Source organism: Boleophthalmus pectinirostris, unplaced genomic scaffold, assembly GCF_026225935.1.
Source record: "Boleophthalmus pectinirostris isolate CB_2022bp ecotype Guang Dong unplaced genomic scaffold, ASM2622593v1 HiC_scaffold_546, whole genome shotgun sequence".
NCBI classification, from domain to species: domain Eukaryota; kingdom Metazoa; phylum Chordata; class Actinopteri; order Gobiiformes; family Gobiidae; genus Boleophthalmus; species Boleophthalmus pectinirostris.
Window position 1 is genome coordinate 30 of NW_026571423.1, and position 24971 is coordinate 25000.

Genomic DNA, 24971 nt, shown 5'->3' on the forward strand with positions numbered 1-24971 from the left:
GAGCTTTGGAGATGTAGACAGACTAATGACGCAAGATTACTAAAACATGTGTGAATGAAACAAAACACAACTCCAGGTATGTTTCTGAGGAGGAAATAGCATTATAACATGTCTTAAAGCTCACATGAGACAATTTTAAGTAATATAGGACTTTAAAAATAATCTATGTGTCATTTGTTACCCTGTTATAAAAATAATACATTTTTGACAGTAATGAGTAAATTATGTCACCTACAATAACTATTAACATAGATACAACTAGAACATGCATTTGGATGATGAAGGAACACTGTTATTACAAGGTTAATAAAAGTTGGTTTTACACAATATATCCCCTTTAAAAACTGTGAAATAATCTATTTTTAAATAAAGTGTGCATATTTGTGTAGGTGGGGCTGACCATATTCATGACGGTCAGGAGGAAGCGCTGTGCCGCCTCTGCTCCGTGGTACTGCACCATGTCTGAGTCTGCCACCACCACAGTCTCCACTGTGTAGGCCTCATGTACCCCGATCGAGTGCCTCCTCCTCCGGTCAGCAGCTCCAAGGGACGCACCCCTCTGCACTGTCAACAACACACATCAGGCAAAAGGTTACAAGAATTCTTTTTTATCAGAATATGCAGATTGTGGCTTCAGCTTTAGTTTTGCTGCTAATGAGTACTGCTATCCAAAAATCTACAATACAACTAAATATAGTGGTCATCCAGGTAGGTTTCATTGCAAAATAGAATTAAATTATGTCTGTAAAAAGTCTTTTCAGTGAACATGTTTTTCCAGTCACCAAAGGCTTCTTCAGTACTGCAGTGGTTGTAGAGATGCTACAGATGCTAGATCTGTAACACAGTGTGAGATGGTACATACAGGAAAGTGTGAGAACATTGTTTTACAACATCTGGATGAATGTTCACAAAATGTAATAGCACATGAATGGGACGAATGGTCATTTTCTCTGACTCACAGGGAAAGGAGCACACTGTACAAATATCTTCAAATTAATGAATTAAGCCAAAGGTGTGAGTCTAATTGGCTCATCCACACAGAGTGCTGACAGTACAGTATTAGGTATAGTCACCTTGTACAGTGCCACAGGAGCGAGTCTGCTCCCTGGATGAGCTGGACTCTGGAGCAGAACGTCTTTGTCTCTGTACTCTGTGTTTCTGACCAGAGAAGGACTGCAATGGAGACTTCACAACAGGCTCAATGAAGAGCATGTCCTCACCAATATGGACCAGTCCTGTCTGTGCACAGGAGAGGAAAACTTATATTAGACAAGTCAGAAGTTAGCTGTTATCCTGATGCAAACATGTGTCTGTCTGGAAAAGTGGTACTACAAAGCAGGTTTGCAAGCAGAGGTTAATAACTGATATGATTTCTAGAGAGATGACCATGAGATGTGTGTTTCTGCTCTGCACCTCACACCAGACATGAAGGAGGGCTATACATGGAACATGTGGACTGGTCTTTTAAACTTGACTGATATCTCGTAGGCCACAGTTAATACGCCTTGTATTACATTGGGAGAAGGTATATTGTAGGCAGTCATGCCGCAGAACTTACCAGACCTCCACAGGTGCTGACAGACGCCACGGAGCCCGAGTAGTTCAGCACAGAGCCGGAGTAGAAACAGAGCTGCTCCGGGGGCACCCTAAGCACCTCTGTGTCCTCACCTCGCCTTTCCTCTACTACAAAGTCCCGCCACAGAAAGGAGGTGTCCTGCGTCAGATTTAGCACCAGCCGTCCTCCGAATGCGGGCAGCGCCACGAGGATGTCCCGGGTATTCCAGCTGGATCCCCCAGAAGCATCCAGTGAGCGCGGCCCGCGACGTGCCGTGTGCGGGACGTGCTCCCGGGACAGGTGCGCCGCTGGTCCGGCCAGCAGCGTCGGTACCACCACATCCGTGTCCAGCTCACAGTGCACTGGGGAGGGAAGAGTTTAGATTCAACACACAGCTCTTTCGTGGACTTAACTGGAACAGGCTGACTTCTGCAAGCCACGTAACCCCTGGCGCAAAGAAGAAAGACTGCAGAAAGAAAACGTTCTGAGGGTAAAACCATGCGCTCCACATCAGCACAGATCAGCGAACAAAATGTGCTGCTGGGTCACTTACTTAAGGCTGGTCTGACCTACATCTGAGACACACAAAGCCCTGTGTTCGTGGGAAAGAAGTCCTCACCACTACTCACCACTTAATGCGATGCAGAGAAGCAACAACAGCAAAAGGTGTGCATGGCTATGGCGCATGGTAATGCACGTCTCCAGAAAAGAGCTATAGACGCTTGAGGTTTGGATGAGACCGTGGCGACACTTTTACTGATGTAGAAGTTGGATAAATCTGGCTGGAGTTCCTTGGAGAGCTGGATACGCCTCCCCAAACCGGGCTGCCCTCCTCTCCGCTCTCATTGGTCCAGCCTAACCCTGAACCGACGAAACACGAGAAACGAGGACTTCTGATTGGCCACAATAGCTGCCCGTCACTGTCAAGGCATGAAACCCTACACGTGGTTTTGAGAGAAAAAAAAGGTTGGCTTCTAAACGGAGTGTGTAAACTCGTGTGGGAGATTTGGAAGATTTGTGCCACCCGCAAAAGCCCATTGTGTCCCTCTATGAGGTTTCCACTAAACGGTCCCGCCGTGATGTAACGCCCAGGCTCCAAACACTGTGATGACAGGGAGAGACGGGCCTTGTGGCTGTGCTGTCCTCACAGATATAGTAATATAAGAACACACACATGAAAAAGCTGTGCAAAGGCTAATGCTCTACGTGCTTAACACTAAAACGTGCGCGTAAAAGCAGCGTAGTAGTTGCTGTGCTAAATAGAGACGTGAAGAAGGGCGCAGACAGGAGTAGGGGCAGTTAACCCAAGCCCCACCGTGGATGGTGTTGTTGCATTAGTCACATATTTGACATAGTGAGTGTGTGACGACTGGAGCATGGATGGACCACGAGAAGACTAAATGTAGTGCCCAGCCCCGACAGGAGCTTGTTGGTCCCGGGAACACTGCTCCTGCCTGGGGCCACTGCGACCACCGTGAGGGCAGGACCCCCAGGCTGTAGCCTGACATGTGTGTCTATGAATAGGCCACTATGAGACAGGTTACTGGGCAGCATTTCTCTTTTCTATAGAGCGCACAGCATGACGCAGAAAGTCCAAATATTCCGAAAACTTGTTTTTCCTAAAACAAGGCCTTTATTCACTTTACAAATATTTAACTAAAGCTCTTACCTTGCTCTTATTTGATGGCTGCCTTGCTTTTTTTCCAACATTATAACTACACTATAGTGACATTCAGCTACAACCAATCAATGCCAGTACTTTGATGATAAAGTGGAGAGTTAGGTTAAGTTTAAATGAAACCAAACACAGACAAGTCGGGTGATTTTTGGCCTATTATATAGATCTATAGACCTTATAGACCTATTCTCTCAGATTTATTAGAGAGAAAAAACGATTTATATGGCTAATATTACATGTTAACAAATGGCTTTATTGGGGTAATAGTGTCTGTTGCTTGTTCATAGTGAAGATGAGACATTGGATCAGGTGGTAGCAGGAAGGTGGACGTCCTGTAAGGTGGTTTTTCAATCCCAGCTCCGATTGTCACTATTGTCATTGTGTATTTAAGCAAGACACCTCGACTCATTATCCAAATATGCCTGTGGTGTGTGAGTGTTTATTTATTTTTTATTTTTTGTAGACGTTTACCCCTGGGCAGATGTGGAATTGGCATTGGCACAGCATTGCACAGAGCAGTGATTTGGTAACTTACACCTTGTTGAATCCAGCATGTTTATTTCATGTCAACTGTTGCTTTACAGTTGTTGTTGGCATGGTGATATTTTACCTAATATTTTGCAGATACCCTACAACAGGGGTCACCAACACGTTGCCCGCGGGCACCCAGTCGCCCGTAAGAACCACATGAGTCGCCCACCGGCCTGTTCTAAAAATAGCTCAAATAGCACCACTTACCAATGAGCTGCATCTAATTTATTTTGTTTGCGCTTCTTGTTTAAATCAAACTTACACATAAACTGGAAATAACAATATATTTAAAAAAAAAAAAAACTAAAAAAAATGTTTAATATAAATGAACTATGACCTACTTTCGTTCAAAGGTCAGTATGATGCGCTACCAAAATGTAGCGTCTACGGCAGATTGCTACGACCAAACAACCTAGCGGGCGCAGCGAAAATGAGGAGATGACTGACCCATAAAAAGATGGCAGAAAAAATAAAGAAGACATATCATTTTCAGGACGAATGGGAGGTCGAGTTTTTTTTACGACTGTGAAAGGAGCATGTGTTTGTATTATTTGCGGGGCGACTGTGGCGACGGCAAAGCGGCACAATGTGGAGAGACATTTCACAACGTGTCACACAAACTACCATGCTAACTATCCACAGGGCAGTGCACTGCGAGCAGAAAAAGCCCGCGAGTTAAAGGCAGCTTTGTGCAAACAGCAAGCTTTTTTTACAAGGCCAGTTAAAGCCTCCCAAAAAGCAACCGAAGCCTCATTTAGAGCTACGCAATTCTTGATTAAAAAGAAGAAGGCATTTTCAGACGGGGAGGTAGTTAAAGAAGCAATGATGTTAATTGCTAAAACTGTACTTGAAGACGAGAAATGCGGAACCGACGTGATCTCCAATCTCTCCGATGTTCAACTGGGGGCAGCTACGATGGTAAGAAGAGTATCTGCGATGTCCGGGAACTTGGCCGACCAGCTGGACCGTGATCTGGCGAGGTGCAGGTGGTTTAGCATCCAGTGTGACGAGTCGGTGGACAGCAGCAGTACGGCGCAGCTGATGATCTTTATCAGGATGGTGTTTGATGATTTCTCCACAAAAGAAGAACTTCTCACACTACTGCCCCTAAAGACAACTACGAGGGGAGTTGACATATATAACGCGGTGAAGGAGTTTTTGGTGGAGAAAAAAGTGCCCCTGGAAAAGCTGGTGTCAGTGACTACAGACGGGGCTCCTGCTATGATCGGCCGACACACAGGATTCATTGCTCATTGTAAAGGTGACACAGAGTTCCCAAACTCCAATACCAAATATCATTAACTATTAATAATGACATTTAGTTAAAGGTAAATTGAGCAAATTGGCTATTTCAGAAGTGTTATCAAACTGGTAGCCCTTAACATTATTCAGTACCCAGGAAGTAGCTTTCGGTTTCAAAAAGGTTGACCCCTGCCCTACAATGTATCACGTTTTACTTCTGTACGTTTTATTTCTGTATCACAGCTATGTTAGTATTCAGTACACAGTTTTACAAAGTTTCTCTTTCCCAATAAAGAAAGAAAATGTTAATTATTAAATATAGTTTTGTAAAATACATAAGATTATATATATATATATAAGATATATTAGTCTTTGACAAAGATACTGTAACAGATAAATAAAGTATCACAATATGTTTAATATTTGTTTGCACCCCTACTATACACTGCCAGATTGTTGCACACATTGGGGGCCAGAAATGTTTGAGTGCATATTAACTGCTACAGTATTCCACTCAGAAATGGCCCTAAAATATGCAAGTTGCTTTATGCATACACAATTCTAACACAGGGGCATGGATGGACATGCATTTTTAATTAAAAGGTAAATCATTTCCTGGGATCCAGAATACACACTTCTGCAATACTTTATGAAGATGTGGATACTGGTAAATCACTTTCAGATGGGTATTATTGACACTTGGATTAGCCAGTTGCATGCAGGGTCCGTCTGGATCAAAACAAAACTCAAAAATACTTACAGGGAAAAATATCACAGGACTGAAAAACATTACAGACTCCTACAGAATTAATGAGCCTTAAACTATGTTAATCTGAGGTGAGAGAAATGTAATTTAGTTGTAAATGATACATGACCAAAGAGCTCCTTTGTTTCACTGAAAAAATTTGATTGTGTTTGGTTTGGGCTCAAGATGTGAAGGGGGGGTGCAGCAACCAGACTGATATTCTTTTGTATATAGCCAAAGAAATTAAAAAAACATCAACTAACAAAAAGTTTTTGACTGAAAATGTTTCGCAGTTCATCCAAGCTGCTTCTTCAATTCAGATCAGATTGCTGGTGGACACTGCCTTATATCTGCCTGTAGGGAGGCACTAACTACACTGAAACTAACACACCTACTTTACAGTTTCTGTGTGCTTGGTCTATTGAACTGCACTAAGTGTGGACTGTGCCTGAGTCATATTAGTATAATCATTCAGGCCCCTGATGGGTACTTTCACACCTCTGAGCATGAACAGGCTATCACTGTTGTTTTCTTTGTTTTGATTTAGGTCTGAAAATGGAGTTGTAAATAGGAGATGATGTGTAAGCCCCCCATTTCTGTTCAAAGATGGACTGTCTTTCCTAACAAAAATAACTTATTTAACTCCCCTGTCAAGCAATTTCTTTTTTCTGGCTAAGATCTGTACCTCACTATCCTCAAAAGAGTGGTTGTTTCTTTAAGATGGAGATTCAGGGCAGATCCTTTTGTATAAAAAATACAGAGATATAACTTTCTCAATAGGCAAGGTAAATACATTTTTTTTCCACTAGCATCCATAAATCGTTCTCTATATAAAAAGTCTATGAGGTTGCACGATGAGAAGAGCCTGGTCACTCGTTAGTCCTGCCCACGGAGAGCACAGGTCAATACACAGTCTTGGATGGGCAGTTTGTGTGAGGAGGGGGCAGGAGCTCAGAGCACCCATTCTGACCCTTTTCCTGGACCACACTTTTATAATGATCCTCCTCTTCCTCCTCTGGGCTCAGCTCCTCTTCAGCTTCATTGTCACTTCTCTCATCTTTGGTCAGCTGCAACAGAAATCAAAACATCGTATCTCTGGTATTGGAATGTTTGTTAAAAATGTCCCATTTATGCATTATTAGTATTTAGTAGAAATTTTGGCACTTTAAGTTTGTATTTCACACTGAAGTATAATAGCTTAAAGTGCTGTGTATGGAAAACAAGTGAAAGAAATTCAGCCCTGATTTCCAATTATGCAAACCTCTGCAGTTGCCAGCAGGGGGTTCAATGATTCGGCCTCTGTTTTTGCACTGGTGGGAAGCAGTTAAAAGGAGGCTGGAGATATGGATTTAGGAAACTCACAGGAGTACTTACTGGAGTACCACTTAATTTGCATTTTATAAGAGGGTTTAGCTTTGAGTCGACATAATAAAAAATAATGCAGCCTTATATAGCACTTTTCCCAAGATGTTCATTTAAAAAAAAAAATCATTGTATTCACTACACACTTGTGGCAAATTACTTCCATGGTCACAGCTGCCCTGGGGTGGGCTGACAGAAGCAAGGCTGCCAATCTTTGCCATTGTCCCCTCTGATCATCAGTAAATGACCACACCACATTCATACCTAGGTAATAATAGCTACATAAAAGTTGTAAAAAAATAGGCTATAATAATAATAATGCATTTTTTTTTTTTTGACACTACAAAATGCTTGACACTGCATTATTTACTTGTCACGTCTTGGTAAGTTGCTTCTGTAGTTTGTGGCCCATCTAATCACCTCCATTTACTCACTCACACATCACATTCAGGCAGTTTGAATGATATTCACATACTATTTGTGATACAAAAAAGTGATGTAAAGTTTTAAAGAAGTATTAAAGAAGAATCTCACTGTGCCAAAGACAAATTTGTAGAGCATGCGGAGGATGAGGTAGGCCCAGAATACATGCAGGGCTTGGAGAATCAGCAGCATGACATTGAAGAAGTAGTACGCAAAGAAGGGAGGATAGTACTGGGGCGGATACACCCAGGTACTGTGGATCAACCTGGGACAAAAAAAATCAAAATCACCCTTTCACTTCTCTGGACAGTCTGGTCTACAGGCAGTGTTGGGAAGAATACTCTGAAAATGTATTTAGTTCTTAGTTCAAGATTCTTAATATAGGAATGTATAAATAAAATGTATTTTGTAATGTATCCTGTTACATGATCCAGTCAGAGTGCTGTATTCTGAATACTTCAAATACTTTTCCATTGAATTGCATTATATTATAGCATTTTGTTTATTTCACAGTTCATTATTAATTTACTTATGACTTACAGTTTGAAGCTTACATTGCATGATACTGTAATGTGTTGATTTAATTTTTAGGAAAGTAACTGTACTATCAAATGAAACAGTGACTGTACTTGAATGCAGTCAAAATGAGCATTCTGAATACATATTTTAGCACATGTATTTATACTCAGTGAAGGGAAGAATACTTTGAAAATATATTTAGCTACAGAATACTGAATACCTGCACTATATAAATGTACTTCGTAACTCATTCTGATGGTCCAATCAGAGTACTGCATTCTGAATACACAGAATACTTTTACATTGAGCTGTGTTTTTTTAAGCATTTATTATCACTAACTGGAGATGGAAAAGTCACACATGCACTCACCACAAGAGCAGATTTGTCTAGTTTTCTCACTAATTATGTGCACTTTGAAGCCTAAATTACATGATCAAATATAGTAATGTATTCCTTTGATATGAGAAAAGTAACTGCACTTTGAATACCATCAAATTAAAGCGTAAATGTATTGGAAAAGAGTTACTCAAAATCAGTATTCAGGATATGTATTCTCAGTTACTTCCCAACACTGTTTATACTTTACAAATCTGACTATAGAGAGACAATTGTATGATGAACAAGCTTACCAAAATGGAAAAACAACAAGCCGTGTCAGCATGAAGACAATGACAAACAGAAAAAAGAGGGTCTTGAACATTTTTTCCCACTTGGCGTAGCTGAATAACTTGGCAGACTAAAACAGAGCACGAGTTAAAATGTTGTAGGGGCAAAAACAAGTCACAAGTCACTGGAGCTAACCCACCTCTAGGGGCACGTCAGAAGCATCGTGCACCAGCATCACCAGGGTCCCCACTCGGATGTAGTTACAACACCAGGAGAAAAATAGCAGCACCAGAGTGGCACAGTGGTGGATGATCTGCACCTTGAAGTCCTGGAGGGCAGTGCAATGGACAGAAATGTAATGTCAGCTTGTGGGAGAAGTAGTTGATTTTGTTACTTAAAGGTGCATTGCGCAACTTTTCTGGTGGACACTCCCTCACCTACTTGTGCTACTACTCATGGAGCTGTTAGTGCTTTGTCTAGAATGTTACACAGAAGAGATTAAACTTATCCATCTCAAAGGAGACACCTATAAGCTACATTACAAGTCAGATCTATAGAGAAGTAACCCATATTTGCAGAGAGAATGATTGTATTTTTGAGCAATAGAAAAATCCATAATGAATAAATGCTAGATAGATGTGTTTAATGTGAAACATTCCAGGCAAAGCAATGACATATCCGTGGAGACAAGTAGGTAGTGGACCCACCACTAGAAAAGTTGCGCAGTGCACCTTCAAGTAAAAGCACATATGAGAAAAAATATATTCAAGTAAAAGTAAAAGTATCACATGAAAAAGTCTCCACTAAAATAATTAAAGTACCCATTACACAAGGACAATCAGAGATAGCAACCTGGTCCCCCATGAGGCATCGGTGGGGGCAGTTCACCACAGAAGCAGCTTATGAGGAGCCCAGCCCATATTACATCATCGTTATATCCACAATGCAATGTGTGTAGCTGTACAGTGCCCATGAACATTTGTGTGATATTGGTCACACATGAGAATGTCTGTGTTTACTAGAGTGTAACGAAAATGTAATTTTTCATGAGTTCCGTATATGTTGGTTGTGTGACTGTAGATCAGTGTGTTGTGTATCACCAGAAAAAGAAGAAATGGAAATGATTTTTGTTCTAATTAGAATTTTAACGGAATACACTGAAAGAGAAAGGAACTGTTGTAATTAGTGAATATCTGGAAAACTATTAATATTTTACTATACAAATGCATAGAATTATAAAAAGTGATTGGTGCTATATAAGGGGAAATTTTGCCATATTTACATATACAAATGAATACTGCATATCAGCCCATATCAACAATAGAACTCAGATACTGTCCATCCCTATCACAGCTATTGCAAAATAAGTTATAGCAATTTGGCAAAAAAACAAGCAAATAAATATGCCAAAAAATTTCAAAACAAAATGCAAATATAACTGTGATAGGTAAAAACGTGATCGTTATGCATTAGTGTGTAGATTTACCAACCTTTCGCTTGATGTCAAAGGCCACACTGAGGAGCAGAGAGCAGTAGAAGCTCATCTCCAGAATGTAGTACCAGTACTGAGAGTCCAGCAATGGCTGATGTCAGAAAGAAGTTTACAAATGAAATCATTGCATATCTTTGGTAATTGTAATAGAATTGCATTTTAATTGTTTTAGGAAAGGTTAGACTACACATTTAAGTAAAGCATAGTTAACATAATTATTTTTGAGATTTTACCATATACCATTCCTAATTTTTTTGAGTTTTGTGGATTCGAAGTTATAATTTTACTTCCTAGTCAGACTTGATCAGCAAACATAGAGGCAATTTCATAACTGTTACCTAGGAACCATAATGCTAACAAGGGCCAAAACCTGTCTAAAATGCACAATAGCTATAAATAAACTAATAAACGTAAATGACAACATCTTTATTTTGTGAAATGAAGCTTCAAACTGCCACCTTCCTTGCACAAAAAATTGACCCTGCGTTTTAGATGGAATTTTCGATGCCGATGACATAGATCGAGGTATTCTGTTTTAGAACTCACCACTACTTCCTATACTTTTGTACTTTTGTTCTTAACTTTTTTCCACAAACAGCCAACAGCACTTGTAAATACCGACCGTATGTACTATCCCACCAAAGCACATAATAATAAATTGAAAAATATGAAAATCTGTCAGATGCACTAATACAAAATGCGCAGTGTAACAGTTTATATACCTGATTCGGAAAATCTGTCCATACTTCTCTGGTGTCATAGAACCATTCTTTCTTCAAAATAAAACAACAAAACATACATCAAATTAGCACTAAAAAAGAAAAAAAAAAAAGTAGGATAAGTTCTGACTCACATCATATACCGCCAGAATTCCGCCAACAAATGCCAATAGGTAGAAGAAAAACCTCCAGCTGTGAACACAAAAACATCCTGAGTGAGAGAGAATATGTCATGTCCATACCAAAGAGTGTATCAAGAAGTGGACTAAGGGAGTGTAACGTCACCCATAGCATTCAGCTCCGGTCAAATGAAGCTCACCAGAGTGGCAGTTATACGAGCGAATTTGGAGTTGAGGTTCATATTAGGAATAGGAATTTATTTACAGATAAAAGAGCAAAATAAAAACACCAGGAAAATGCAGAGTAATACGAACATTTTAAGACCAAAATGAGGATCACAGCAGCAGTTACAGACAGAGCAGTTACAATTTTTTCCATGTAAAGTCAACTGTCGATGGACCCGGAAGCTACCCATGCTCACTTGCGGCTAGCAGGTTAGTTATGTCCACTTGTGTCTACAGTATATGGTTCATACACTAAAGCGGTCCAAAACCGCTCACCAGAACCCCCTCTTCTGACCACATCACCCCATCCACTGGCTTCCAATCAAATTCTGCACTGACTATAAAATCTTTCTTCTTACATACAAAGTTCTTCACTGATGCTACAACCTGGTACAATGCATCTCTCCTGTTAAGGTTAATGTAAAAATTGAGCGCTGTCCTTGTCTCAAATAAATAATAAATAAAATAAAATAAATAAAATCTTGCACCTATCCCTGCACTCATCTTCTGCCTGTCATCCACGGGGGCCAGAGCTTCCAGTCACTGTGCTGCCCCAACACTGGAACTCCCTCCTATCATTCAACTGTGACATAGGCTCCCACTTTTCTTTCAAAACCCTTCAAAAACCCACCTCTTCAGACAGGCCCGTGGGATCTGAAACACCCGGATCCATCCACTGACTGTGTCCCGTGTCCTCCGCATCTTTTATTGTTTTACCTTCTATTTATGTGATTTTATTGTGCTTTTAAAGAGCTCATATTACGGTATTTTCAGATCTGTGTTATAATCTTGTTTTCTCATCAAAAACATAACTTTCATTTCCACAAATCCTACATATTTAGACTTAGACAGCTCACTCAAACAGAAAACACTCCACCTTCCACTTTCCACCTTGTGATGTCATGCTGTGATGCATTAATTGCCCCACGGTGCTTCGTTCAAATCACTTCACTGGATAATTTTAGCCCAGCAACTGCCAACCTCTATTGAACAAAAACTAAAAGGCAGCGAGAACTACCACTACATGATATCACAAGGTGGAACTGAGCATTTTGAGCTCTGGAAATGTATACAGACAAATAGTAAAGTGTAATCAAACATTTGTGAATGAAACAAAACACAACTCCAGGTTTTTTTTTTGATGAGGTAACATTGTAACATGGTTTAAAGCTCTCACAAGTCAATTTTGCATAATATAGGACTTTAAATGTGACATGGAGAGTCCCGAAAGGCCATTAAATAAATTTGTTATTCATTATTATTATGTCATCATCACTCACCAGCTTTCTGTGAACTTCCTGAGCACTCCAGGCTGGTCCATACACCTCCGCCTCCGAAACCAACGCTCCACCTGCCTCATGCTCAGCCCAGTCTTCTTACACAGCCCCGTCAAGTCTGCCTGAGAGGGACACAGGTTAGAGACACTGCTCCAGCTGCTGGCATTCAAAGAAGTCTCAACCAACCAGTGTTATAGGAGCCTTACTGATACTTTACTCTATCTGGTGCTTGTTAGGCTTTAATCTGATCTACATTGTAACAAAACCGACCTGAAAAGGCAGGTTTAGTTGTAACTACAACAGTGGAGCTGATGTGTGCTCATAAACAAGTTCCACTCAAATACTTAGACAAATTTTAATGATCCACAAGGGAAATTATTTAGGTAGTTAGCAACTGCCAACAGTTTTTCAGTTACCGTATTTTCAGCACCATAGGGTGCGTTCTTAAGTCTCCAACCCCATCAAAAAACGACTGCACGCCCCGCAATCCAGAGCGCCCTATACACGAATCCATTCGGGTGTCCCAGCACGACTTCAGTAAACTAAAAAGCTGCACCACCTGCAGCTCACGCAAACATGCAGCAGTGTTGGGAAGGTTACTTTTAAAACGTATTCCCCTACAGATTACAGATTACATATCCCAAAATGTAGTTTGTAACGTAATCCATTAAGTTACTTAAAGTGAGTAACGTAATCTGAATACTTTGAATTACTTGATATTGTCATGCTTTTTAAAACGACATGAATGTAGCAACCACATCCTGAAAATTCTTGTTTGTTCTCTTCAAATTGGCTGTTGAGCCCAAGTCTCCATGAACAGGAATTTGTTTGCTGTAGAGTAGCAAAGAGTAGGATATCTGAACAGAAGATGTTTTGTTTTGTCTGCTAAAAGACAATAAACAGCCCAGTCTTTCCTTAACCAGATTAAAAATATTATTGATAGAGAAATGCTTTCTATATGAGATCACTGCTGCCTTAAATTATGTTCACCCCACTGTTAGGTGTCATATTGTTTAGACCTGGTTTAGTCCTGGTTTTAAATCTGGTTTTAGTCCTAGTTTAGTCCTGGTTTAGACCAGGTTAATCCTGGTTTAGTCCTGGTTTTAGTCCTGGTTTAGACCTGTTTTAGTCCTGGTTAAGTCCTGCTTTTAGACCTGGTTTAGTCCTGGTTTTAGTCCTGGTTTAGACCTGTTTTAGTCCTGGTTAAGTCCTGCTTTTAGACCTGGTTTAGACCTGATTTAGTCCTGGTTTAGTCCTGGTTTTAGTCCTGGTTTAGTCCTGGCTTTAGTCCTGGTTTTAGTTCTAGTTTAGTACTGGTTTAGTCCTGGTTTAAGTTCTGGTTTAGTCCTGGTTTAGCCCAAAATGTGAAAACAGAAAAATACAGCCATGTAATCCATTTATTTTAACAAAGTAACTGTAATCCAATTACCACTCATTGAAACAGTAACTGTAACTGAATACAGTTATTCATAATTTGTGCTCTGATTACGTAATGCCGGTACATGTAATCCGTTACTCTCCAACACTGCAGAGCAGACAGCGACACTCACACCCGCAGCCACACTCATCATTCGACGCGGATGAGCAATGGAATGGAGGAACAAACCGAAAAAGCGAGTGCAATGTACCACTTCTAGACACAACTGAACAACTGAGTCACTGCGAACACGCCGACAATCCAGCGGTCCCAGACAGCACCCTCCCTACACGCCACAACTGAACAAAGTCGAGAGTCACCGTGAACGCGCCAAACAAAGTCCGACTGAGCCATCTAACTGTTGTGTTTCCTTTAAAGTCCGGTACAGTTTATTTGTGAAAAAAGTTTAAAAATAGACCATTCTATGACGGATGCGCCTTATATTCCAGAGCACCTAATAGTGTGGAAAATATGGTAGTCACTCTCACCTAAACAAGACCATGAATGCTCGTATTGACCACAGGCTCCTGAAAATGTGTTGTTTTAATCCATTTTGCATTTTTTCTTGAATTGTCAACTTTTATGCCAGTGTTTGGTAATGTGTACTTTCTGTAACCATGGAAACTCCTGAACATTTCAATATAGAGATACATGTAGAACACCCCCAGCGTGATGTCACTGCAATGTATCGATAAGTAAGCACTGACCATAGGGTACATGGAATGAGTTCAGATTGAGGAGGTGAAATTCAATATATGACTAAATTATGTGCTTTATAGTTAATCTGACCTTTTTGTTCGATGATATGGGATAGAATTATCATTAAAACAAGAAAAAGGTGGTGATTTTCAGATTCTAGAGGTGGACAGAGTAGCGAAAAATCTTACTTGTTACTTCAAAAATAACATCACTCAAGTAAAAGTACAAAGTAGTGGTCCAGGATATTACTCTTTACGTATGCTGCTAGAAAAGTAAAAGTAAATGAGTACTACACACCTTTGCTAAAATGTGATGATGCCATACATCCAGAAGGGGGACAAGAGACAGTATTTCATATTGATCACATTGTACTTTTGCCATGAAATTTCCAACAGGTAAATGCACAAATGTTTTACTTAAACAATCCGTGTATCATTCATTCATTTGTTTTTCAATATAAAACCAAAAATAAGAAAACGAGAAAACAACTATTTTCTTCATTATTTGTCTCCAAAGCCAAAACGAAGAAATGGATAACGATTCGTTTTATCAGTTTTTTGATTATGTGTTTAAATGAATAATGGAAAAAACGGATAACGGCCGTTTCCTGTTTGTGTAAAACTGCAATGCCGGATTGAAACAGGACTGAACCAGGACTAAACCAGGATTAAACCAGGACTGAGTGTGCCCACGTAGACTGTCAGGTGATCAGGACTGAGACCAGGACCAGACTGGGACCAGACTGGGACTGAGACTAGAACTAAGACTGAGACTGGGACTAGACCAGGACTGAGACCGGGATTAGACCAGGACCAGACCGGTACTGAGACTGGGCCTAGACCAGAACTGAGACCAGAACTGAGAGACCAGGACTGAGACCAGGACTGGTCCTTGTCTAATCCCAAAATCTTTATGTGTTTTTTCATTTGGTTTTGGAGACAAATAATGAAAAAAACTGTTGATTTTTCGTTTTCCTATTTTATATTGAAAACGAATAAATAAATGATACACAGATTTTAAACCCTACATCTAAGAACTCATTGTATTACAACAATAATCTGCATTTTTGCCCGTCTGTATTAAACCTGGGGTATTTTATGGAGCATTATCTGCCAAAGTATAACATATTATTCACCGAAAACTATACATATCAACATGTTTAAAAAGTGTCAGATTCATTTGACACTCTGGGTCCCTCTCCCCTTTTGCTATCCCCCACAGAATGCTATCACATTACACTTGGTGTGCATGTCACTCATGAAACTACTGCACATTGCATCAGGTTTGTCAAGTTGTAGTGTGTTGTTTTGTATCATGCTTTTGCATATAATAGTATATATGGAAAACTATTGTGCAAGAGCATGGGTCACATAGGATTGTGGGCTGAGCTTTCGATAGGATTGTACTGCTAACTGTAAGGAGAGTTCAAATAGTGTGAGAGAGATCGCTAAATTACTCAAACATGCATGAATGACATATAAAACTTCCTCTGGCATGTGTTTGATGAGGGAACAATGTTATAACATGGTGGAATGTTCCAAAAAGCCTATTTAGCTTTGAAATATTATTGATTTATAAAATGCTGTGATGTCGTCTGAAACCCAGCAAAAACCTAATAAAGAATCGCCAATATAAACGTTAAGGAGAGTTCTGAAATTTCTCTCAGTGCTGTACCTGTGAGGGCTGTTTGCTCTGTCTGCTGTAATAGTGCTCCAGAACTGCGTTATCTTCTGTTTGGACATGGATCCTCTTCTTTACTCCAGCCATCAGTGCCAAAGGTGTGGCTATCCACCTAAATCACAAATGTAAATTGAGTAAATAATAGTTGGTTTCCAGTCTCCATTCATAATCCTTCTCCAGGACATAGAAGGTGTGGTGAAAGTTACCATGACAACAATACTATCCCAGCTAAAATTACAATTAGGCTACCTGCACAATGATTTCCTTCTTCACCTGGTTATTCTTTAATTTCAATGCAGTCCTATGAGAATGACATTCTTATGGTAAGGTTTGATTTTAAATTCCATAAACATATTTGTGGCCCCAGATACATGGTAGAAATCAAATATAGCTTTTAAGTTTCAATGCTAAAATCCAGTTGGTTTAATCCTAAAAGAACTATCTCTGATCTAAGAATGTGAAAACTTGTATTTGTCCTACACAAGTATCTTATTTATAAAGCTTATTTATCTTGTTTTGGGTATATTTTGATGACCTAAAAAAAGGGTTGTCAACAGACCAAGCATAAAACATCTTATTTTACTTGAAATAAAAAAGAGAAGTATTTTTTCACTTGAAATGAGCTTCAAATACACTTGAAATAAGAATAAAAACTTCAAGAATTTCTCAAATCTAGACAACATCCACTAAAATCTAGATGTGGGCCTCAAGCTCTTGTTTTCTAGCAATATATAGGCCACAATAATAACTATATTGAGCTTTCTATATGAAAGCTGGAACTTTTTTGTAGTAGTATTAGTAGTAATATTTATCATGTGTACTTTTTCTTTGCATAACTGTGAAATCTGTGGTTGTTTTTGGGCTATATGATAAGATTTAAGCTGTAAAAGGTTGCACTGATGACTTCTATGACTCATTGCAGATGCAGATTAAGTAGTAAAGTGTTTCTTTCTGCTATTTATTTATTCATGTTTTGTTTTTTAACAATATTGTACGTTTAGAATAGTTTTTGGGAAATAATCCTGCTTTAGGGTTTAGGGTTTTTGCGTCAGTGGCATAAATTAGTTTCAATGTATCTGTACTTTCTACTCCACTACATCTTAGATCTGGTCTGAAAAGTAAAAAGTACTTTTCTTTATGTTGTGAGACCTGAAATGGCGCAGACTTAAAATCTGCTAAATTCTTTATCAAAATCACTACATTTCATCCTTTAATTGTTCTAAAATTCTTAGCAAAATACTTTATTTTTTACTCTTTAAGTACATTTATAAACAGATACTTTTTTTTTTACTTTTTAAAATTTTTTCATGTGATACTTTTACTTGAGTAACTTATTGCCACTATGTCTGTACTTTTACTTAAGTGAAAAAAATTGATTACTTCATCCACCACAGCTTCAGCAATGTATCACACTTCAAAATTTGTTATCATGACAAGCCTAACAGTAGGGATGTAACATTGTGATATTGCATTGTCAAAATATTGTGATACTGTATCATCAAAAGTGTCTCAGTAATGGTGGGCCATCACAACATACTGAATCTCAAGTCTCTTTGCTTAAATTCATTATAGTGGAGCAGTAGCTAAGAAACAGAGAACTACATATACAACGATTCTTTGCTCTGTTTCAGTCCAATTTACACAATGAAATAACGTATGAAGCACTTTTTACTCTTAACTCTTTGTTCTTTTGTTAGCCTCTACAAAATATCGCAATAAATGTCATGACAATATCATACTCATTACATCCCTGCCTAGCAATATGTACTTCTTTAAGATTGTGTTTTTCCCATATTCTGCTTTAAAATGTATTACCTCTCAAACATGAAGCGTACGAGCAGGAAGCCCACGGTGAAGGGGATGGCAGCGTACAGGTGTGAGGCCCTAGCGTAGACCTGGCCCTCTCTGTTCTTCAGGTCAGACCATGTCAAGTTCCCCGGGAGCCAGAGACGATCCCACCAGAACCACTCGTATATGGAGACCAGCATCCTACACACACACATACACAAAATGAGTATACATGTTTGAATGGTGCATTATGTAATTTTTTGGTCCGCCAAATGCTTTTATCCATGAACATAATATATCTTAGTCTGGACTATTTCACAGTATGGCATTAAACCTTTCTATCTTCGTGGAGACAAAACCAGACCAAGATACATGTCAGATCTGTGGAGAGGCGACCCCGATCACAGTGAGCTATAACACCTGTAATTGAATAAATGTAAGGTAGAGCAGTTTAATCTCATACTGGGGAACATTCCAGGCAAAGCAATAACATCTCCATGGAGACAAGTAGGTAGCAAACTTTCCACCAGAGAAGCTGAGCAGTGCACCTTTACTTGTACTTGTACATTGATTTATTTTAATTTTGTGGAGACTAGTGAACCATAACCACAGACACTACTTATCCTTATGACTTAGTTTGGTGGGTAGAATCTGTGGTATTATAGTTTTACATTTGATTTATGACAGATTAAGCATTAATTTAACAAAATAAAGAGGTTGCTGTTTATTTTAATGAGTCAAATCATACTGTAATGTAATTTAAACATGAACATTTTTATTCTTAAATATAATAATGTTAACTTTGTTTTATGGAACTGTCTTGTCAAACCTCTCATGTACTTTAACCATAACGTTAACCTGCTTGAACTTATGTCTGAACTTTGAATCATGCTGTTCATCTAATAAAAGATTTACATTTTTGGAACCCACCCACACACACACACACACACACACACACTCACGCACACCCACACACACACACACACACCACTCATCACTTTGACTTGACCTTCATTTGTTAGAGAACGATCCTAACCTTAGTCACTAATTTAACCTTAATCTAAACCCTAAACTTAACCTTAACTAACACACCCTGGCAGGTTGGTGTTATAAAAAAATTAAACAAACACACACTATTTTCACAGACTGCACGAACAGGAGAGACAAACAAGGACAAGAACAAGCCAAAGAGTGGCAGTTTAGAGTCCTTTTCCAGTGTATTGTACATACCCATGTATAGCACTGATTCCCAAGGTGCTTAATCAATAAAATGAGTATGTAACAGGTCCAGATTTGAAAATCTTTAGCTCACACATGATCACATGTTTGCATGTCTTTCAACCACAATTTTAAATGTTTCTTAAAACAGGAAAACTGGTGATGTCCCCTCATGAATTTTGGGGCCATTACATTAATTTCAATCATAATAAAGGATCATGGGGACCTGATGTTTGTCCATATAAGGAAGACAGATCCCCACAATGTCCCAAACACCCACCCACACATAGATAATACAGGACAGTGAGAACACAATCTTATACTGATGTCACACGCCCTGCCTCGCACCACATGGCTCTGTTGACAAAGCAAATATTGACCCAGAGATCACTCCCTTGTTCACGGCTAATTCAAAGAGTCACAGTTTGGATGTCTTCTTAAAGCCAGTTAGTTAAAGACACCGGTGTGGAGTCAAACAGTGTTTACGAAGGGTCTGCGTCCTGCTTGACAAACTAAGCTGTTAGATTCTTAGAAGAGCATTCAGCGGTGTTGCCCATATCAACAGTCATATCTGGGGTGTACTGACAGTACACACAGAACAATCATGTTCAACAGGACTTTTACTGCCACACCACACAAACGCACAAGCATTGTTCTCTATTTTTAGTGTATTTAATTTAACTTAACTTAAATAATACAAATGTAGCAATAGCATTTATACTTGACTCACTGAAATACGTTAACTATGAGTGTGTTTGTCTAATTGTCTCCTTCCTGTTTCTTATATATTATTCTGTTTGTTAAGCAGCATAATCATTAGTATGCCAAAGCACAGCTAATATTACTATAGGTGTCCATCCACATAAAAACCAGCAATTCACCTGCAATAGTTTTCTATTGTCCCTCCTAACAGTCTACTTGGCAAATTTCTGAGAGAGAGTCGAACTTACCTGGAGTAGCGCAGACTTCTGGATCCTAAGAGTTAGTCCTGGATTTACAGCTCTGCTCCCAGTCCCAGTTGCAGATCTTTTGTTTGACATTCTTCTGGTCACACCCATGCGGACACAATCACCTGGGAACCCCCCCGTGGCAAGTACAAACACAAAAGACTCACTTATATGGGCACGTATCTAGTGACGCCACTCACCAACACAGGTGTAATACAACCACAAGTACAATGTAGCAACAATCATACCTGTGGTCAGAGGTACCGAGGTAGAGTTATATTTACTTGAGTCACTTTTTAAAGAAATTGGGTAACACTTTATAACTATACTCTAAATAGCCCGAATAAAACATGAAAAAGACCTCATTCCTAATGAATAAATAATTAAAAATGATTTGTAACTACTTAATACACAAACTCATAAGCCCTTAATTAAGCCTGGATCATTCTTAATATTTGTTCACAAGGAATAAAATCTAGCTGAAGTATCAGAATCATAATAATATAATAAAAGGTCAAATATTCTAAATCATTACAAAATATTAAACCTTTTATTAGTATTATATAAATTATAGGCTATATGATACTAACTCCAATAGCCTGGGTTTCTAGAACCTGAACGACACATTATTTTTTTCTTATTCTCGGTATATGGACAGACCATGCCTCAGAATCTCCAGAATTCCCTCACTGAGCTGCAGAGGCTGCACTGGCACTAATTCATGAATTGCAGGGCTGGGGTTTAGGTTGTGACAATTCAGATCAGAGAGTGGCATTTTACGTTTAAACCAACTGGATTTCGGCATTGAAACTGGTAACCCAAATGAGAGACTCTAGGCTCATTTTGAGTCAACAACAACTCCAAGTGCAAAGTTTAAAACCTGATCAATTCAAAGTTGAAAGATGAATAAAGTAAGTATTACTCCACACATGTATACAGAAGTGCAAAGTAGTGGTCCAAGACTGTAAATAAACACAAAATCTGGTATGTTTAAACTATAGCACAAAAATTAGAAAGAACGAGCGGGTCAAGAAACAGCTAGAGGTATCCAATATTTTGCTAAATGTTAGAACTCCTGAGTAAACTTTACCCACCTCTGACCCTTTAAGGCAAAGACCCTTTAAGGCAAAGCTAAATCACTTCTACCAATCTACACATATAAGTTTAGAAATTTCATACCTACTTGAATTAGTTTTGTGCATGAAGCCTGTCTCTGTTATGCAAAGTTCACATGCTCGCATACTTATCCAATAAGACTCACGTTAATAAACAGCAGGGGGCACTGTTTGCACTTAACTTGTTTATCGTTGAAGTCAATGCAAGCACATAAGTCATATAGAATTTAGAAATAAAACATATTACAACAACAACAACAACAATAACAACAATAACAAGGTGTATAGGCTATAATCCCTTCTTGCTCCGGCTGCAAGATAGAAATGTTATTTGAGCCCCCGTTAGACACCAGCAGGTGGCAGTAATGCAATTTATAAACTCTAGTGAGATTCCACAGAAGCAGAAAGGAAAAAGATGTACATCCACACATGATCGATGCAGTAGGTGATGGACCTTGGCACAAGCGCACGCGTAATTAATAACCCAACTCCGGGCAGAAATGAGCGGGGACCTGCCTCTCCCGGAGCCCCTGGCCCCTCTGGATCAGCTGTACCACTGTGTCCTGTCTGCGAACTGTTCCAGCCTCACGGCTGCACACACCGCCTGCCTGCTGCGCTCCTGCCTGTGTGCGCATGGAGACGGAGTGAGTGCGCTTGAGCCCGGGTGCGAGGTCGAGAGTGTCTGCGCCCCCGAACTCCAGTGTGTGGCCCTGACTGTGCTGGAGCAGCTGCTGTGTCGTCTCACGGCGGGCAAGGGGGGCCCTGAGTTCCACCTGTTTGCTGAGGAGACTTGGAGTCTGCTCCAGTCTGATATCGTGGGCGCACTGGTGGGTGCAGCGTAACCCTTAGATCTTCTATCTCAGTGTCTTTGAATGAGCTGGAGTTATAGTGAGAACCGTGTAACTAAATCTCTCTGATGTGTCGTGTTGCAGCTGCAGCAGTTTAACTCTGAGGACCTGCTCCTGTCTCACCTGAGTGTGATGTGTGTGTCTGCGGCTGTCATCTACCAGCTGCATCAGACTGTAAGCATGCCTTCTAACTGCACAAACATAGTACACAGAGACCAGTCAGATATAGTAATGACTTCTGTATTAGTCCTGTTGTATCTGGAGCCTTCATTATTACCACATTGCATCCTCTGCCTCAGATTCCACCCTCACCTTCCACTGGTATGGATGCTTGTGTTTTTAGAATACTTCTGTGTTTGTCCAGGGCATGATCAGTAGTGAGTGGAGTCAGTGGTGTCACCAAGCCCTTTGCATATCTCCTGGGCCCCTCAGTAGTCCAGGGCCTCTCTGTCCCACCGGCCCCCTTGTGGATGCTTGTGTCCGCTCTTTGACAGAGGTCCTCAGGCGAATACTGAAAGGCGGAAACTATGGTAACACCTTTTTACATCTACTTATTTTCCTTGCCTTTTATTAATTTAGTTTCTGGATTTCTGAAAGTAGCAATAGCACGGGAAAGTGAAGTGAGTTGTGTTGTTTTTCAGAGCTTGCAGAGAAGGTCCTGGTGGAATTCGACCCCACCCTGTCAGCCTTCTGCTCTCAGTTGCTGAGTGTGGACGCTGGGGCCGGTTGTGGAGGTTGGGGGGTGTCCGTGAGCCTGGTGCTGGACCTGCTGGAGGTGCTGTGTGCCTGCAGAAGTGCGTGTGAGCAACAGGGGGCAGCTCTGAGTGCCCAGTGCCTGCTCTGCCTCTGCACCTCCAAACTGCTCATCCTATGCTCCAGCCCACTCCTCCAGCCTGAGGTGAGTAGAGCAGCTATAGATTGTTCTTAAGAGGGGCATTACAATATAATAATATTTATTAAGCTGAAGTACAAAATATAAGAAAAATACAAAATATAATAGCTCAAGTAAGAGTAAAAAAGGATTTGGAGAAACTGCTTTTCTGGTACTGATCTAAATGTATTACAAATACATTACAAAAAGTATGAGTTTATGTAATCAGACAAACATGAAATTAATCTGATGCACAAGTTTTAGCTCTTCCCAAGCAGTGGACACAAAAATAATAATAATTTAAAAAAAAATCCTATCTGAAGGTAAGATGTGATAGGTTTTAATCATTCAAAGTTGTTCATATAATGGTTTTGTCATAGACTCACACAACTTTTACTCAAGTAAGAGCTTTGTTACTTCAAACTAAATATTACCATATTTTCCGGGCTACTGGGCATGCTCTTAAGCCTCCAACCCCATCAAAAAAAGACTGCGCGCACCGCAATCCAGAGCGCCCTATGCACAATCCACTTGGGTGTCCCAGCATGACTTCACTAAACTACAAAGTCGCACCACCCTCAGTGCACGCAAACACACATGGAGAAGAGAGAGACCGCACAGCAAAACACACCCGCAGCCACACTCATCACTCCACGCGGACAAGGAATGGAACGGAGGAACGAACCGAAAAGCGAACAACTGAGTCACTGCAAACATGCCAACAATCCAGCGGTCCAGACAGCACCCTCTCTACGCGTCACAATTGAACAAAGCCAAGAGTCACCGTGAACGCGCCAAACAAAGTCCGACTAACTGTTGTGTTTCGTTTAAAGTCTGGTGCGGTTTAGTGGTGAAAAAAGTTTGAAAATAGACCATTCTATGACAGTGCACCTTATAATTCAGAGCGCCTAATAGTGCCGGAAAATACGGTACTCAAGTTGGCTTAAAAGTAAGATGGCAGAAAAAAGTCTTGATACAAGTACAATTTCTTCAAAATGTTCTCATGATATAAAATGTAACTGAGTGAATGTAACAGAGGACTACCCACCTCTGTGAAAGAGTAAACAGAACTTTTACTCAGGTAAGAGTACTAAAACACAGTCAAATCTGTTACTCAAGTAGTAGTAGTAGAGAGTCTGAAAACTAGAGATGTACAGTTTCTTTGAAGTTACTACAAATTAATGTAACTATGTAAATGTAACTGGATATTGCCCACCTCTCTCTCCAGCCTGCGGTGAGACGGAGAGTGCTGGTTCTCTTGAAGAGGGCGCTGGTGCAGAGGGCAGGGGAGGACTGGACCAGGGGACAGTCAGGGCTCAGGTGCAGTGATGTCTGCTTGCTGGCCAATAGTGTGTTGCGGGTGGCGGCCAGGGGCGGGCTGAAGGGTGTGCTTGTAGAGGGGGAGTCCTTCTTTGGGGGGACAGCTGGGTCAGGCCCCTCTGTGGACAACGTGACCCTCAGAGCACTGTGCCTGGTCCTGCTCAAAGCCATGGAGCTGCAGTGTCAACCCAGTCAATCAGGCATGTGTGCACCATACTGGAACTTTGCATATGACAGACTTTTATGGTTTTCTAATTCTGACTTGGTTTGGTGGGAGAGTACAGATGGGTAAAATTGAAGAAAATGAGAATAAATAGGTATTGGCCATGAAAAATATCAATCGATCTCAGGTTGGCATTTATTTAGTTTAATCATTTATTGTAACTTTGACTGGATATGACTTGGTGGATACTTATGTAACATTAAGGCCACTACTCCATCCTCTACAAACAGCAGTGTCTTGTGTATTCTGTGTTAGTGTTGCAGTGTTGAGTACTTTTCACTAAAACGTAGTTGACACAATTATATTCAAGACGTTACTAAACATTTTACCTAGTTTTGTCTGTTTAATTTG

The 24971-nt window shown here is 40.1% G+C and overlaps 2 protein-coding genes across 2 annotated transcripts; one reads left to right on the plus strand and one right to left on the minus strand.

Annotated features, from left to right (window-relative positions):
* Positions 1–6505: 6505 nt before the first annotated feature.
* cers3a (ceramide synthase 3a) lies at positions 6506–20328 on the minus strand. The gene is made up of 11 exons (XM_055163155.1): positions 20247–20328; positions 18106–18279; positions 16285–16402; positions 12498–12616; positions 11008–11065; positions 10877–10927; positions 10153–10245; positions 8862–8990; positions 8686–8792; positions 7648–7801; positions 6506–6818 (listed from the first exon to the last, which is right to left on the minus strand). Exons 2-11 carry the CDS (start codon positions 18276–18278, stop codon positions 6654–6656), a joined length of 1167 nt encoding a protein of 388 aa, XP_055019130.1. The 5' UTR covers position 18279; positions 20247–20328; the 3' UTR covers positions 6506–6653.
* Positions 20329–21757: 1429 nt separating this feature from the next.
* Positions 21758–24883, plus strand: lins1 (lines homolog 1). Its single transcript, XM_055163156.1, has 5 exons — positions 21758–22185; positions 22291–22380; positions 22571–22736; positions 22848–23104; positions 24306–24883. Exons 1-5 carry the CDS (start codon positions 21859–21861, stop codon positions 24687–24689), a joined length of 1224 nt encoding a protein of 407 aa, XP_055019131.1. The 5' UTR covers positions 21758–21858; the 3' UTR covers positions 24690–24883.
* The last annotated feature ends 88 nt before the right edge of the window (positions 24884–24971 follow it).